General features: G+C 38.3%; 3 protein-coding genes across 3 annotated transcripts in view; all 3 read right to left on the reverse strand.

The window, feature by feature from the left end:
• Positions 1-2938, reverse strand: part of LOC109216957 — a 5352-nt gene extending 2414 nt beyond the window's left edge. Inside the window, exons 1-4 of the mRNA XM_019381180.1 lie at positions 2695-2938; positions 762-2587; positions 473-696; positions 163-368 (exon numbers count right to left, since the gene is read on the reverse strand). Of these exons, the coding sequence (XP_019236725.1) occupies positions 163-368; positions 473-696; positions 762-2587; positions 2695-2938 (2500 nt within the window). The remainder of the gene's footprint in view (positions 1-162; positions 369-472; positions 697-761; positions 2588-2694) is intronic.
• Positions 2939-3559: 621 nt separating this feature from the next.
• LOC109216963 (fruit protein pKIWI502) lies at positions 3560-8896 on the reverse strand. The gene is made up of 5 exons (XM_019381188.1): positions 8175-8896; positions 7201-7300; positions 6966-7061; positions 6790-6870; positions 3560-4048 (listed from the first exon to the last, which is right to left on the reverse strand). The coding sequence occupies exons 1-5, from the start codon at positions 8756-8758 to the stop codon at positions 3986-3988; spliced, it is 924 nt and encodes a 307-aa protein (XP_019236733.1). The 5' UTR covers positions 8759-8896; the 3' UTR covers positions 3560-3985.
• Positions 8897-9931: 1035 nt separating this feature from the next.
• On the reverse strand, positions 9932-14119 carry LOC109216961 (ATP synthase subunit beta, mitochondrial-like). Its single transcript, XM_019381185.1, has 9 exons — positions 13530-14119; positions 12340-12415; positions 12162-12250; positions 11902-12019; positions 11707-11810; positions 11449-11607; positions 11114-11338; positions 10707-11018; positions 9932-10371 (listed from the first exon to the last, which is right to left on the reverse strand). Exons 1-9 carry the CDS (start codon positions 14001-14003, stop codon positions 10258-10260), a joined length of 1671 nt encoding a protein of 556 aa, XP_019236730.1. The 5' UTR covers positions 14004-14119; the 3' UTR covers positions 9932-10257.
• Between the last annotated feature and the right edge of the window lie 379 nt (positions 14120-14498).

Here is a 14498-nt window from a genome sequence, read left to right on the forward strand (position 1 = left end):
CCACACACACACACACACATATATATATATATATATATATATATATATATATATATATATATTTCACTATAGGCAAAATAAAAATAATAGTAATAATAATAATTTAGTTCTATAATTAGCGTATCTTGACACTTTTATAAATTTGAGGAGTGTTACATTTACTTATGTAGGCAATAGGATGCCCTTGCTGCATCAACACAGCTCCAATGCCCTTGCTACTAGCATCTGTTTCTACTATAAAGGGTTTAGAGTAGTCAGGCATAACTAATACAGGAGCAGAAACTAGGGCCTGCTTCAAACTCTTGAATGCAGTAGTAGCTTCATCATTCCATACAAAGCTATCCTTCTTCAGTAGATCATGAAGTGGTCTACAAATAGTCCCAAAGCCTTAAATGAATCTTCTATAATATCCTGCAAGACCTAAGAATCCCCTCAACTGTTTGATGTTAACAGGTATAGGCCATTCCTGTACAGCATCAATTTTCTTTGGGTCGTAGATACTCCCTTAGCAGTGATAAAATGACCAAGGTACTCGACCTTAGCTACTCCAAAGGCACATTTTGACATCTTGGCATATAGTTGATGCTGCTTCATAAGTTCAAATACAGCCTTCACATGATCCACATGAACAACCACATTCTTACTATAAATCAAAATGTCATCAAAGAATACCAATACTGCTTTCCTCAACAATCGCTTAAAAACAGCATCATTAAACTCTAAAATGAAGAAGGTGCATTGGTTAGCCCAAAGGGCATTACCAAAAATCCATAATGTCCCTCATGAGTTCTGAATGCAGTTTTGTTGATGTCTCCTTCAGCCATTCTCAACTGATGATAACCAGCTCTAAGATCTATTTTGGAAAAAATCTTAGCTCCACTTAATTCATCAAGCAAATCCTCAATCATGGGAATAGGGAACTTATCTTTAATAGTCATTTGATTCAAACTCCTGTAATCCACACATAGCCTCCAACTACCATCCTTCTTTCCCACTAGCACTACAGGAGATGCATATGGACTGGTACTATGTTGTATTACCCCTTGGTCTAGCATTTCCTGTACCAATTTCTCAATTATATCCTTCTTGATTCCAGGATATCGGTAAGGTCTCTTGTTAACAGGATTAGAAGCTTCCTTAAGAGGTATTCTGTGATCATAAGGCCCCCTGTGAGGTGGTAAGGTAGTAGGTAATTCAAAAATACAGGCATATTGTTTAATAAAAGCTGTTAAATCTGGTAAGGGATCAGTTCTTGGTGTAGCTTGTATACTGTGGCAATAGGTGTCCTCATCTCTACTGGCCACTAATGACATCATGAAAAATTGTGCATCTGCTCCCTCTTTCTTTATCAAACTTTTAGCTTTAGCAGCCTTAAGCTGATCATTTGCACCCCTAAGAACATGCTTCTTTCCTTGATACATGAATTCAATAGTCCTCTTTTTAAAGTCAAACAGTATCCTTCCCAATGTATTCAACCATTGCACACCCAAAATAATATCTATATTTCCCAGTGGTAGTAGTAGGAAGTCAGAGGAAAAAGTGGTACCTTGTAATAACCACTGCAAATCCTTACAAACTGAAGCAGTCTGCACCTTTCTTCCATCTGCTACACTGACAGATTGCTTTTGAATAGAGCAAGCTTTGCTGCCTAATCTTGCAGCTACTTCCTCATCAATAAAATTGTGAGTACTCCCAGTATCTATCAACACTTGTAGAGGCTTCTTCTCATGGTATCCCGTAACTCTAATAGTTTGATAACCTGATGCACCTATAAATGCTTGTAAGGAAATGGCCATAAACTCATTTGAATCCCCCAATAATTCTTGCATACCATCTTCTGCTTCCTCTACTTCCACTCCTTCATCTTCTGTCACCTCTACTAAGTATATTTGTTTGTTACTCTTACACTTGTGACCTGGTACATACTTATCATCACAGAAGAAACATAATCCCTTCGATCTCCTCTCATCCATTTCAGTTGTGCTCAATCTCTTACCAGGAAGTCTAGTGTTGTTAGTAAGGTTAGGTTCAAAAGGCTTTTTGTTAGTGGAGTTTGGTAATAGGTTCTTTTGGTTATACTGGAGTTTATTGAGATTAGGAGTAGGTAATATGCCAGTGTTGGTTCTAATGACAGGCTTGATTCCCCACGATTGAGCTTGAGCCTCAAACACCCCCTCTTGTAATCTTGCAATTCTGTAAGCTTGTAGCAATGTTCTAGGTGATTGAATTCTCACTGCTTTATTCAATTCTGGTTTAAGGCCTCCTAAAAAATAACTAATTGCATTTTCATTAGACAAGTTAACCCCAGTCAACAATCTATCAAATTCTGCTTGATAATCCTTAACACTACCAACTTGTTGTAAATTTTTTAAAGCTTCCATATGATCTTCAAATCCCTCTCCAAACCATTCATTTAAGGCCAATACATACTCAGTCCAAGTAGGTTCTAACACTGAGTTCCTAGAATTCATATATGACCTATGCCAAGCAATAGCTTCTCCATCAAAATGAATAGAAGCTACCTTAACCCTTTGGTCAAAAACTACTTCATCCATAGAGAAAAACTGATCTACTTTATACAACCAATCTTCAAATCGCAACCAGAAAATCGAGGAAATTCAAGTTTAGAGTATCGAGTGAAAAAGTTACCATTAGCAGTTACACTTTGGTGACCATCTCTGATCCTTCATTCACGTTGCATCTCCGTTGACCCAGCTCGATCATTAGAAGATTCTGCTCTAACTTGTTCCTTTTCCTTCCTTTTCTGATTCATAGCTCCCATATATTCCTTCGGTTCTAGTAATTCCTTGTCAGTTTGTACATTACGCTCGTTTATAATCATCATCCCATCCATCAACTTCTGCAATTGATCGTTAATGGCTGTCAGTTTATCTTCTAATTCTTCAACAGATTTCTCTGAATTTTTGCTGCGCGTCATGACTAAAGATGCCAAGGACGTGAAGCTCTCATACCAAATGATGCAATGAAACAGAAAAACAGAGGAAAATAGTAATTCTAGGAGCTGAAGCTCGAAGAAGGTGATGGCTATGTCAGGCAATTGCGAGAATATAGCTCAAGAGAAGAGAGAATTGAGAGAGCAGATTGTATTAACTTCCAAAAGTGTATCTCCATTACATTTGATTCAGCTATATAAGTTCATTTAGAAGAATCTAGAATACAATTTGTTAAGCTTACTTCTAACTAATTGTAACTATCGCAACTACTTGTAACTAACTTGCCACATCAGCTAACTAATTATGCCAACTCAGCTGCCAGCTCGGAACAATGCAGCTTCTTCTTCTGCTGCTTCTTTTCTTCTTCTACTGCTCGACTCTTTAACGTGTATCAGGTGGCATGTGGTATTGTTGTTTTTGGTTAGTAAGTTCCAATCTAAGTTATTGTTACGTCACGAGAGGCTTGGTATGCTCTGTTACTATAAGCAATCGAGCAGAAGTAAATTATTCTCTTTTATTTAATTTGATACGCAAATTAGCTCTATCAGGAATAACTTTTTCTCATTCAGTCAAATCCAATTTAATATCGATGACAGTTCTATAAATTTGTGAATTCTCAAGATTTTATACCTTATTGCACCAGAAATGGTCAAAAAATTTCTTGTAAATAATTCAATACAGCAACTTGATGCCTTGTGTTTTGTATATGACAAAAAGAAGGCGATTGGTTACAGGTCTAGAGGCGCTAATTACTAGCCTGCCTACTCAATAAAACAGAAGCAAGAAAGGACAGTGGCATTTCAGCTTTCGCCCTCTTCAGTCCTGTTTATCCACCATTGACTGCATTAAAAGATGCTTCACCTCCTGAAAAGGAGCAGTCACTGAGAATTGGACTTTGTATAAGTTGACGCGAAGAGTTGTACATTATGCTGTTCCATGCTGGATTCCTTGTAGCCAGCAGGTGAAATTCAATGAATTTGGGTTTTATACTAGACAACAATACAACACGATGAACCAAAAAATATTTTTGTTTAGAAGTTCTTCAGAATCTTCTCGGTTGAGACTCCATCTGCTACAAGAAGAGCAGTCACCTCCTGCAAGAAGAGTCAAGGGATACAAATTCTAAATCTGGGCCAATGATCCAAATATATTGATGCTTATGTTCTTGAAAGTGAAAATTTCTTCACACATGTCTGGCAATAGTACATGGCAATTGTAAACCAAGTTTGTTGAACTTTCAACAAGAACAAAGTAAAAAATACTCTTTCCTAAAAAATAAAGCAGTTCACTATAAATACGCCAGAAGTTATAACAATTTCCGGCTTATGGATTCTCACACTCTGATTTTACTAAACAGTGAAAGTTGCAGAAATTCTACTTGAAAGTTGTCTATTTTTTTGAATATTTTGATCACAACCTTCATCAACTTTCAGTTAAGAGGAACAAGTCGCTAAGTTTTACACCTACTTTCTCATCAAACGTCTTCAGATATCAAATACTAACAGTTTTGAGTGTGGATAGGAATATCTATCACTAGGATATATTGATCTAGTTCAAACAAAATTCACTTCCGTTCGGGAAGGAGAAGAATAACAAATTTCCCTAGTTTCCTGCTGCATATTTGGAAAAAAGCAAGTCATTCCCTGCATAAGATAAAAGGAGGAGTACAATTCCGTAGACATCGCAGCATCTATCTACCAGATCATGACAATCCGAAGCTGTATACACACTTAGCGAAATGCACATGCTAACGCCAGTTACCAAGTAGACCTTTCTTAATGGTATCTAAAATCCTACGGGCCTAATCCCATACAAACAGCAAGAGTTCCAAACATAATCACCTTAATAAATGGACAAACAGAAAGAGATCTGCCTATTGGAATCAGTACCCAATAACTTTTGATTAGGCAGCCCCTGGTTTCTGAGTGCCACCTTAATGGTGATCACCTGGCAGGCATACTCAGTTCCCTCCACTCAACTGCATCAGGAAACTTTTCAGTCCTTTAGTGGCACTAAGTAATCGTTTGACCCAGAAGTTTCTTTGCTTACATAAAATGCCCAAGTGAACATATTAAAGATAAAAAGGAAACAGATTCAAGCACCTAGTATCAGTACATAACCAAGTCTTGACGAAACAATTGCAGCTGCTCAAGCACCGATTAATCCATCTCATAACAGCAACGTGCAAAAGAGTGTAACCAGCATGAAGAAGCACTATTGGTAATTGATACAAACTATATGCTTCCAAAAGCATTCAAGGGTTAAATAATTCATCAACATGGAAAAAAGGGATAACTGAGTGCTTCAGTCTCATGAGTACAAATCTCCAAAATGGAATTCAAGGAAATATGGTTATACCATTCCAATAGATCTAAGACTAAAATAACCTAAAGTTTTCTAATTACCTTCTGGTGAATTATGGTACTACTAAAATTTCAAACTATTAGAGGTGGGACACTTTTATTTATCAAGTAATTTGTTCAATATGCTCCACACGTATGGTTGAATCCTTTTTTCCTTTTTTGCTGGACAAACACGTTGTAATGCTTTGATGATGGATGAAGGTGAGACTTAAGACTACGGCCAGTAGGTTCGATATGTAACTTGTTGAATTACGGATACCACACCTCAATATAGCCGCATGCACTATAAATTAAGATTTGTAGCACATATTCAAGAGCTGGGGAATTGACTTCAACAAGCCCTTTCTCGCTCTTTCTAATGTCTCAGGCAAATCCCTATTCTCTTTATCACTCAACATAGCTCATGACCTGGCACGAAAAAATCTCTTAGATGGGCGGATGCGAATTTTGATCTATCAACAGAAGTTTCATTCCTATCACAGTATCAAAATCCCTTTTTCAATGAAAGTTGTAGTCGTGTCCTTCAATCTTTCTTTCTAGAGTGAGTCAGGCGTAAACTTTCCAAGAGGCGATACTAGTATTTATGGACATCCTTCAAATGGATTCCCAAGCTATCGTGATTCGCAGACGGCTAACTATAAATTCCCTAGGTAACATCTAGTGCTTTCAAAGGGGAAATGGGTTGTTAGAGAGCAAGAAAGAGTTTCTTCTCAAATCCTGAAGATAACTCAATAATCACATTCCAAGTACACCAATCGCATGAGTTCATTTGGTCGTACTAGTCTAGACATAACCTACTATATGGAAGGCTATCCGATAAACCTTACCATGAATTCTGGTGCTATCCGCCAAATCAATTGCTAAACATGAAAACAATTCTAGCTTTAATTGAAGCTAATCTCTAAAATAGTACACTCACTGGATTGCTTGATAAGAAAAAATGTCATGGAATGTATTTCATGACAACATGATGTAACTCGCAGTCTAAGACTACACAACCGTCTCTAGGCATGTCATAGCACCAACTTCCCTAAGATATTAGTCTCGTTTCAATTTTCAAACTGACCAAACTCATGTCCAAAACAAAATATATCCAAAGAAGTCTGTCATTAAGTGAGTCCTAAACCACTAAGTTCTACAATCCTATTTCACAGAAATATATCCAAGCAAGCCTCTTGTCTCATGAAAAAAGATTTTCTTATCAAATTGTATTACAAGTCTTAAAGACTCACAATTTAGCATTCGTTCATATTATAGTTAACAAAGCAAACATTTGTTTTTGCTTTAGAATTCTTGGGATCGAATCTCAGCTCTCTTGATTCTAAGATGAATAGAAACGTGGAGGTCAAGTAGCTGTTAGACAAAAACAAGTGCAAAACAAGAAAGACTATTGGCCTCTCCAGAATGGATAAAGAGCAAGGAAGGACAGAAAATATGATGAACAAATACTTTAAAGTAAACTAACTACAAACCTCAGCCATTTGCTTTTGACCACAGAGTACTGCTCCAGTGGATTGAGGACTAAAAATGTTTTTAGCTCGGGCAAATGCGGCCTGCAAAAGCAGATGGTGAAACAAATTTTATTGTTGAGCAACAGATAAAATCAAAATAAGATTATTAGAAGATACAAATGTAAACATATCATTACCTGAACAAAGCCACGCTCGCCTGTCCAAGCATCATCAGGCTGAGACAACACCGGCACAACCTTTACCCCAGAGGATGCCCAGTTCTCAAACCTATCCTATAAAAGTAAAAGGACGAAGAAATCAAACGACAGATACACTTTATCAAAATATCAAACAGCAGATACAAAGTTTTATCCTGTATTTCTGCCACAAGGAAGACAGAAATTGTCTACATCTTGCGAGCACACAACAAACCTGGTATGCCATTCTCTTCAAATTCCTTGCACCATAATATAGCCGAACATCAGATCTCTTGTCTGCGCTAAATCCTGCCTCAATCAGCGATCGAATTGGGCTGCCAAAAACAGATTAAGGATAAAGGAGTGAGATGCAGGAGAAAGAAGAACAAAATTAAAAAATAGAACAAAGACAAATATACAAACTAAACATATTTGCCAACATCCACTACACAAATATCGGATGGTAGTCAGGCGTTACGAGTGAGTTACGTAACTGCATGATAAAGACTTAAACCATGTTATACTACAAAAAGTAGGCTTGCAGCTGTAGAGCTGATCACCTCTAGTCCACTACCAGACAAGATTGCAGCTTTCAGTCTTGGCAACTTCATCTTTATGATAAATCATTAGTCACTAAAAGATCAAAGAACACATCTAACCAGCTTACTGAAATGAAGCACAAACGAACACCCAAAGCTAATCTAAAGTTTACATGGCATCTCACACCTCTAACCTCAAGCATAATGAGAAAGCATCTAGCAACTATGGTACAAGTTGAGTTGCATAACAATAGGCTTATCTAGTAGATGATTTGCACATTCTCTTTTTTCTTTTTCTTCTTTTTTTCTTTTTCTTTTTCTTTTTTTTGATAATGGTAGATTTTTTACAGGTTCTCCTTCCAAAAACAGGTTCTTGCATAAATGAACTATTGGTAAATCATCCATCTCAATTTAAACTCACTCTGAATATGTAACTTATCCTGAACCAAATCTTTCAAACAACTTATCCTGAACCAAATCTTTCAAACAATATCATACACTGAACAACACAACTAAAACAAGAAATCCTCCTCTACATTGTAGCACAAACAGAACTACAAAATAGCACATTATATAGAAAAATAAGTACAAAAAGCTAAACTATTAGACTTTTATTAGGAATAAGAAAGAGCAAGTAATTATCAAAAAATTCAAAGCATTAGGAGTTTACCTAATTCCGGATCCGGTAGCGAAGATTAAAACTGTTTGATACTTCTCTGGCGGAGATATTTGATCCAAATCAAAGCCTTTCCCAATGACGTGACTCAACTCCACAACATCGCCTTTCTGAAGTCCACAGAGGAGCTCCGCGGTGGATCCAGAGATACTTTTTATGAGGAATTCAAATACGCCTTTGGAGGAAGCAAGCGACGGCGGAGATGCGATTGCTAAAAACGCCGGCTTCTCGACGTCGGGAATGCGGAGCTGGAGGTACTGACCGGCTTTAGTGTGTGAGGCGGCGAGGTCAGGAGAGTCAGATACGTCGATAGTGACGTGGAAGAGAGATTCGTCGGCGGCGGGTGAAACGGTGACGAGAGGTGCGGTTGTCCAGAGGTTCGTGTCCTGACGGACGGCAGCGGCGGAAATGGACAGACGACGGCGAAACTGGTGGCGGAGTTGGTGGTGGAGAGGTCTAAGGAGGGTCATGGATGAAGAAGGGTGGAGTGATTGGATGTGTGAGGGAGCATGGGAACTAAGGTGGGATAGAGCGGGATAATTAGGAAATGGAGAAAGGGAGAGAGAAAGGATTGACATTTTCAATTATATGTCGTGGAGATGTGTTGTGGAGAAAGTTAGCGCCGCCGAGAAGGGTGGGCGGGTAATAGAAATTCAGAATACGCCCCCGTGCGTGGATTTTTAGCCAATAAATTGTTGGTTTCCACGTGTTCACTTCATGATAAGTTTTTGAGACCCTAGTATATGTTCCGTGCTTCTCCATTTCCACTTTAATTAGAGGAAAATCTACTCCGTCAACATGCTTAATGCCTTCATCTTTTGGAAATAATAGTAGTAATATTTTTGGGAACAAGCTCCTACGGGCACAGGTAAGGTTTGCATACAGTATATCCTCTTCAGACCTTATTTGGTAGAATTTTACTAAGGTTTGCATACAGTATACCCTCCTCATACCTCATTTGGTAAAATTTTACTAAGTTGTCGTTGTAGTATTTCAAAAATAATTCAAACTAGTCTTATTTTTTTTTTATTTTTCTTTCCGTCTTGGAACAACGGTAAAGTTATGTTGTGTGACCTATAGGTCACGAATTCAAATCGTAAAAACCACATATAAATCACGAGGAACCGTAAAAGCAGCTCTTAATGCAAGCATTAGGATAGGCTATCTACATCACACCACTTAAGATGCAACCCTTTTTCGAATCATGCGCTTAAGATAACCCTTTTTCGAATCCTGCGTGAATGCAGGACTACCTTTTTTTCTTCCTTGATGCAATTCTTATTCAAAATTTACAAACTCTTATTGATTTGAGTTCGCGACGCATAAAAACATAACCAGACGAGAACAAATGACTAAGAATGAAGATATCCGTTCATCCACTATCCTACCATACTCCTTAATACTATCTCCACATATAACATAGCTCACAATCCGACTAGCGATTCTAGGTTCCGGTCCAACTATGCAGTCCTTAGATATAAAGGGTAACTGAATAACGTCAAAACTAAGAAACTAAAACAATAAATTAACCAAGAGAGGGACGGCAAGTAGTTATGCTACTTTGCTTCCAAGTAGTATACATGTGGAACCTCTAGTCAGGAGTTGATTTCCATTTTGGAAAGCTACCCGAGAGACCAGAGTTCTACTCCAATTCTACCCAAAGAATTGTCAACATAAGTGCAATTTCAAGACTTTTGTTTAAGACCAAACTTCTGACTGATCGACATGGACGTTATGCCACTTCCAAAAGGTATTCAGAATGAAAGTAACGTAAAGAAAACCCTCATAATTTGGGCAACCAACATTCTCAAAGATGAATTCAAAGTAAAATATACAAGTTCGCCGCTTTACCCCCTTTATTTTGCGACATAACAGAGCGTCAAGGGTGGGTGTTTGGCAAGTAGGCCTTAGCTCCATGTCTTCCCTATCACAATTCCGGATTGCATATAAAAACAAAAACCAGAAAATCTTGGACCCCTTGGTCCTCTCAAAAAGAATCCAAAGTGTCACAGAAACTTAAATTATTTCTGTAGTTATCGATGAAAGATAATGAAAGAAAGTCACTGGAGTCCATAATCTAAGCTGCAGATTCCTTGGCAATCTTCTCTGCCTTGGCAATGACCTCTTCGATTCCACCAACCATATAGAATGACTGTTCTGAAAGGTCATCGTATTTTCCATCCAAGACTCCCTGGAAAAATCAATCACAGAAATAATCAGTATCAGATGCCAGCAAGTTATATCAGACTCAAATATGCACATAACAAGAATTTCTTTTCTCGAATAAACTCCACCAAAAACTTAAAAAAATTTAGAATTTAATTGGAAATAGCATCACCTCTCAACTTGCTGAAGAGGTAGACAAGGCAATCAGGAGAAATAACATGTAGCAAAAGGGTATGGTAGAAGAATAATTGATTCAAAGTAGACTACCCAAGTGTTTTAAGATCCAAGTGACATTCTTTTTTACGAGTTTTAACCAACCATAATAACCGACGACAAGATTCCAAATTTGAGGTTCATTACCTGGAAACTGTTAATGCTCTCCTTCAAGTCAACATACTTTCCAGGGGCACCGGTGAAAACTTCAGCAACATGGAAAGGCTGACTAAGGAATCTTTGGATTTTACGTGCACGGGCAACAGTCATCTTATCATCTTCACTAAGCTCATCCATACCCAAAATGGCAATAATATCTTGAAGATTCTTGTAGTTCTGAAGAACTTTCTGTACCCCACGAGCAGTATTGTAGTGGTCTTCTCCCAAAATGTGAGGTGAGAGCATACGAGATGTAGAATCAAGAGGATCGACAGCAGGGTAAATACCTAGCTCAGAAATCTGGAATTCAAATATATGAAGTTAGAAAATTTAAAGCAAACTCTACAAGGGGTGAAATATAAAGTTACAGAGCAAGTGACGAGATGGCGTTATACTTGACGGGACAAGACAGTTGTGGCATCCAAATGAGCAAAGGTAGTTGCAGGGGCAGGATCTGTCAAGTCATCAGCAGGCACATAAATAGCCTGGACTGATGTAATAGAACCTTTCTTAGTTGTAGTGATACGCTCTTGAAGACCTCCAAGATCTGTAGCCAAAGTTGGTTGATAACCGACAGCAGATGGGATACGACCAAGCAAAGCAGACACCTCTGAGTTAGCCTGTTTCAATGCAGAAGCAACAAGTTTAGCAAGGGTGAAGTTTGCATATTTAAGGAAACTTCAGCCATCATTTTTTATAAAGAGAACTTCAGCCTCATAGGCAAGCCAACCTGGGTAAATCTGAAAATGTTGTCAATGAAGAGAAGCACATCCTGTCCCTCAGCATCTCTGAAGTGCTCAGCCACAGTCAAGCCTGTAAGACCAACACGGGCACGAGCACCAGGGGGCTCATTCATTTGACCATACACAAGAGCGCACTTGCTTTCACTCTGATAAAACCAATAAGACAAAATGTCAACAACAGTCTGGACTAACACTGTAGGCTAAAGGGGTATAGCAAATAACTTCTGATTAAATAGGACGCGTACTTGCTTGTCACCAAGCTTAATGACACCACTTTCAATCATCTCCCTGTACAAATCATTGCCCTCACGAGTGCGTTCACCAACACCAGCAAAGACAGAGAAACCACCTGAAGAAAAAAGTCAATCCTCTGACAGATAAGCTTCACACACTAATTTATGTTTGAGCTAACAAGAAGAGAACTCGGAAGCAGCACTAACCGTGCGCTTTTGCAACGTTATTAATCAGTTCCATAATAAGCACAGTCTTCCCAACACCAGCACCACCAAAAAGCCCAATCTTTCCTCCCCTTTGGTAAGGGGCAAGAAGATCAACAACCTGGTCGGAAGTCAAACAGCAATAATGAAATTGACATCGTATGTCATAATGTCAAATAAGAGTTACACTTCAGGAACCAATATATGGTCAGAAAAGGTGATGGAAACGAGAGCACTGACTAAAATTCTTTTGATTAGCATACCTTGATACCAGTAACGAGAATTTGTTGTTCAGTTGCCTGCTCAACAAAGGCAGGGGCTTCACGATGAATTGGCAAAAAGTGATCGGTGTCTGCAGCAATTTTTAGAGAGAGAAAAGCAATGTTTAGAACCATTCACATGGACAATTTGGAGAAGGGATAAACAGCATTTAAAACTTACTAATGTCGCCTCTCTCATCAATAGGCTCTCCAATGACATTAATAATACGACCAAGGGTGGCCCTACCAACAGGGACCTGGAATCACAATGGAAACCATCAATTTCCGCACAAAATACGCAGCGAGTGAATGCCAGATCAATCTATTTATCTGCATTCCCACTGAAAGCAGGATATCAACTGAGATGAAACAACAATTAGTATACCTCAACTCCAAACTCTCCAAACTAGTTGCGGTAAGCTATAAGTTCTCAGTATCAATTCTGATCCATTTGAACAATGTTTCATTCCATTACTCAATAATTTTTCTTTTAGGAGAAAAGAGAAAAAAGACAACAAAATTTTAGAACTGAACTCACGCGTAAAAGGAAATGACAAATAAGTAAGAAAAGACTATATTCTCCGGGGGGGGGGGGGGGGGGGGGAGGAGGAGAAACAAAACAATTTTGAAGAACAGACATGTTTGAAGAACAAAAGAGTTGCACAGCAGGAGTCTCTTTCTCATTCAAGTGAGAGAAATAAGTGAAATGGGAAAATTTTCACAACATTTTACAAGGAAAATGAACTTTCAGAAACGAAAGGGTGTGTAATACAGTGGCAAATCCGTTCATCAGTTAAAGCAAAGAACTGTATCTCATCTTGTTGTGAATAGACATGAGTAACTCCACAAACCAGTAGATGGCAATTCAGAACTTCAACATACTCCATCCAATGAAAAATACAGCTCTTACGAGAAAAACAAACATATTAACACACATCTGAATCCATACTAGGATAACCAGACACGTGCACTATATTTGGGAGCAAAGAAATGCCCATTACTATATCATAAGCAAACCTATAAACCATACACTCCGCTCTAGTTACACATTTGCAGCTTCAAAAAACTCCTAGGTTTTTACTTTTTGGTATATTCTTCCCAAACTTTCAATAAAATTTGTTACTTTATCAAAAATACTTCAATCAGTATGAAAATAATAGCCCTAGGATTAGCCGACAAAACCAGAAATCTAGATCAATAAAATAATTCAATCAATTTTAACATAAATCGGTGAATTAAACCATATATCATCTAGAATAATTAAATAAAATCGGTTCCGAGCCACCAGACAAAAATAGATCAGTATCACATTGCCGAATTCCTTAAGAAATGTATGTTCTAAACCAGTAAAGCAAAGATCAGATCACTCACAGTGATAGGAGAGCCAGTATTGAGGACGCGTTGACCACGAACAAGACCTTCAGTACCATCCATAGCAATAGTCCTAACCATATTCTCACCCAAATGCTGAGCAACCTCAAGCACAAGCCGGATCTGGTTATCCAAAACCTCAAGCGCCGTAAGGATCGGAGGCAAACCTTCATCGAATCTCACATCTACGACGGCACCAATAACCTGACACACTTTCCCTATCGAACCAGCGCCGGTGAACTCATCGGTGATTTTTCCGGTAGGTTCATTACCGGAAGGTTTAGGAGGAGTCGCCTTCGGCTTCTCAGCAGCAGCTGACGTAGCATACTTAACGGCACGGTTTAAGAGGAATCCTTTCGGTGAGGCACGTGAAGTAGTTCTGGGAATGGAATTTGCTAATGGAGATCTGGAAATAGCGCCACCACGTTGGGCGGTTGATCGGAGGAGAGAGGCTAGAAGCCTCCGAGAAGACATGGTGAGGTTAGGGTTTGGTCTATAGAGAGAGAAAGGGAGGTGTAGAGAGAGAAAGAGAGAATGCTAGGGTTAATGAGAATGAGTAGAGAGACGACTTTTTATCTGTAGAGGTGATGGCAGCAGTGTGTGTGTGTGTGTGTGTGAGACTGTAACCTCCTCACTGCTTTTACTTTTTTACTGTGTTGGGAAAAACGAGGAGCATTTGATATTGCCTTTTTTCAGTTTTCTAAACAAGTTATTACTTGGAGTTGAAAATTCCCGGGCAAATAATTCGGATGGTATATTGTTCACTTGTATGGTTAATTTATACATAATATTCGTTGCAATTTTATTTTTTCCATAGTATAAGAGTAAAATTTACCTGCACTCTTCGTCGATACTAATTGATAATATAATTTTAATATTTAAATTTAAATTAAAAATACATAATATCATTTAATCTTTTATATGAACTTGTAATATATCAAACTAAAAGCTTAACGAGAAATAATCTCT

Source organism: Nicotiana attenuata, unplaced genomic scaffold (genome assembly GCF_001879085.1).
Source record: "Nicotiana attenuata strain UT unplaced genomic scaffold, NIATTr2, whole genome shotgun sequence".
NCBI lineage: Eukaryota > Viridiplantae > Streptophyta > Magnoliopsida > Solanales > Solanaceae > Nicotiana > Nicotiana attenuata.

What these genes read in the sequence shown, in the direction of transcription:
- LOC109216963 (XM_019381188.1), bottom strand. Translation starts at nt 8,758, where the DNA reads ATGTCAATCCTTTCTCTCTCCCTTTCTCCATTTCCTAATTATCCCGCT. An exon ending in GCTACCGGATCCGGAATTAG is followed by an intron (nt 7,301 to 8,174) that starts GTAAACTCCTAA and finishes TGTTTTTGGCAG; the next exon opens with CCCAATTCGATCGCTGATTG. An exon ending in GCGAGCGTGGCTTTGTTCAG is followed by an intron (nt 6,871 to 6,965) that starts GTAATGATATGT and finishes CTGCTTTTGCAG; the next exon opens with GCCGCATTTGCCCGAGCTAA.
- LOC109216961 (XM_019381185.1), bottom strand. Translation starts at nt 14,003, where the DNA reads ATGTCTTCTCGGAGGCTTCTAGCCTCTCTCCTCCGATCAACCGCCCAA. An exon ending in TGATGAGAGAGGCGACATTA is followed by an intron (nt 12,251 to 12,339) that starts GTAAGTTTTAAA and finishes AAATTGCTGCAG; the next exon opens with ACACCGATCACTTTTTGCCA. An exon ending in CAACTGTCTTGTCCCGTCAA is followed by an intron (nt 11,019 to 11,113) that starts GTATAACGCCAT and finishes TTTGAATTCCAG; the next exon opens with ATTTCTGAGCTAGGTATTTA.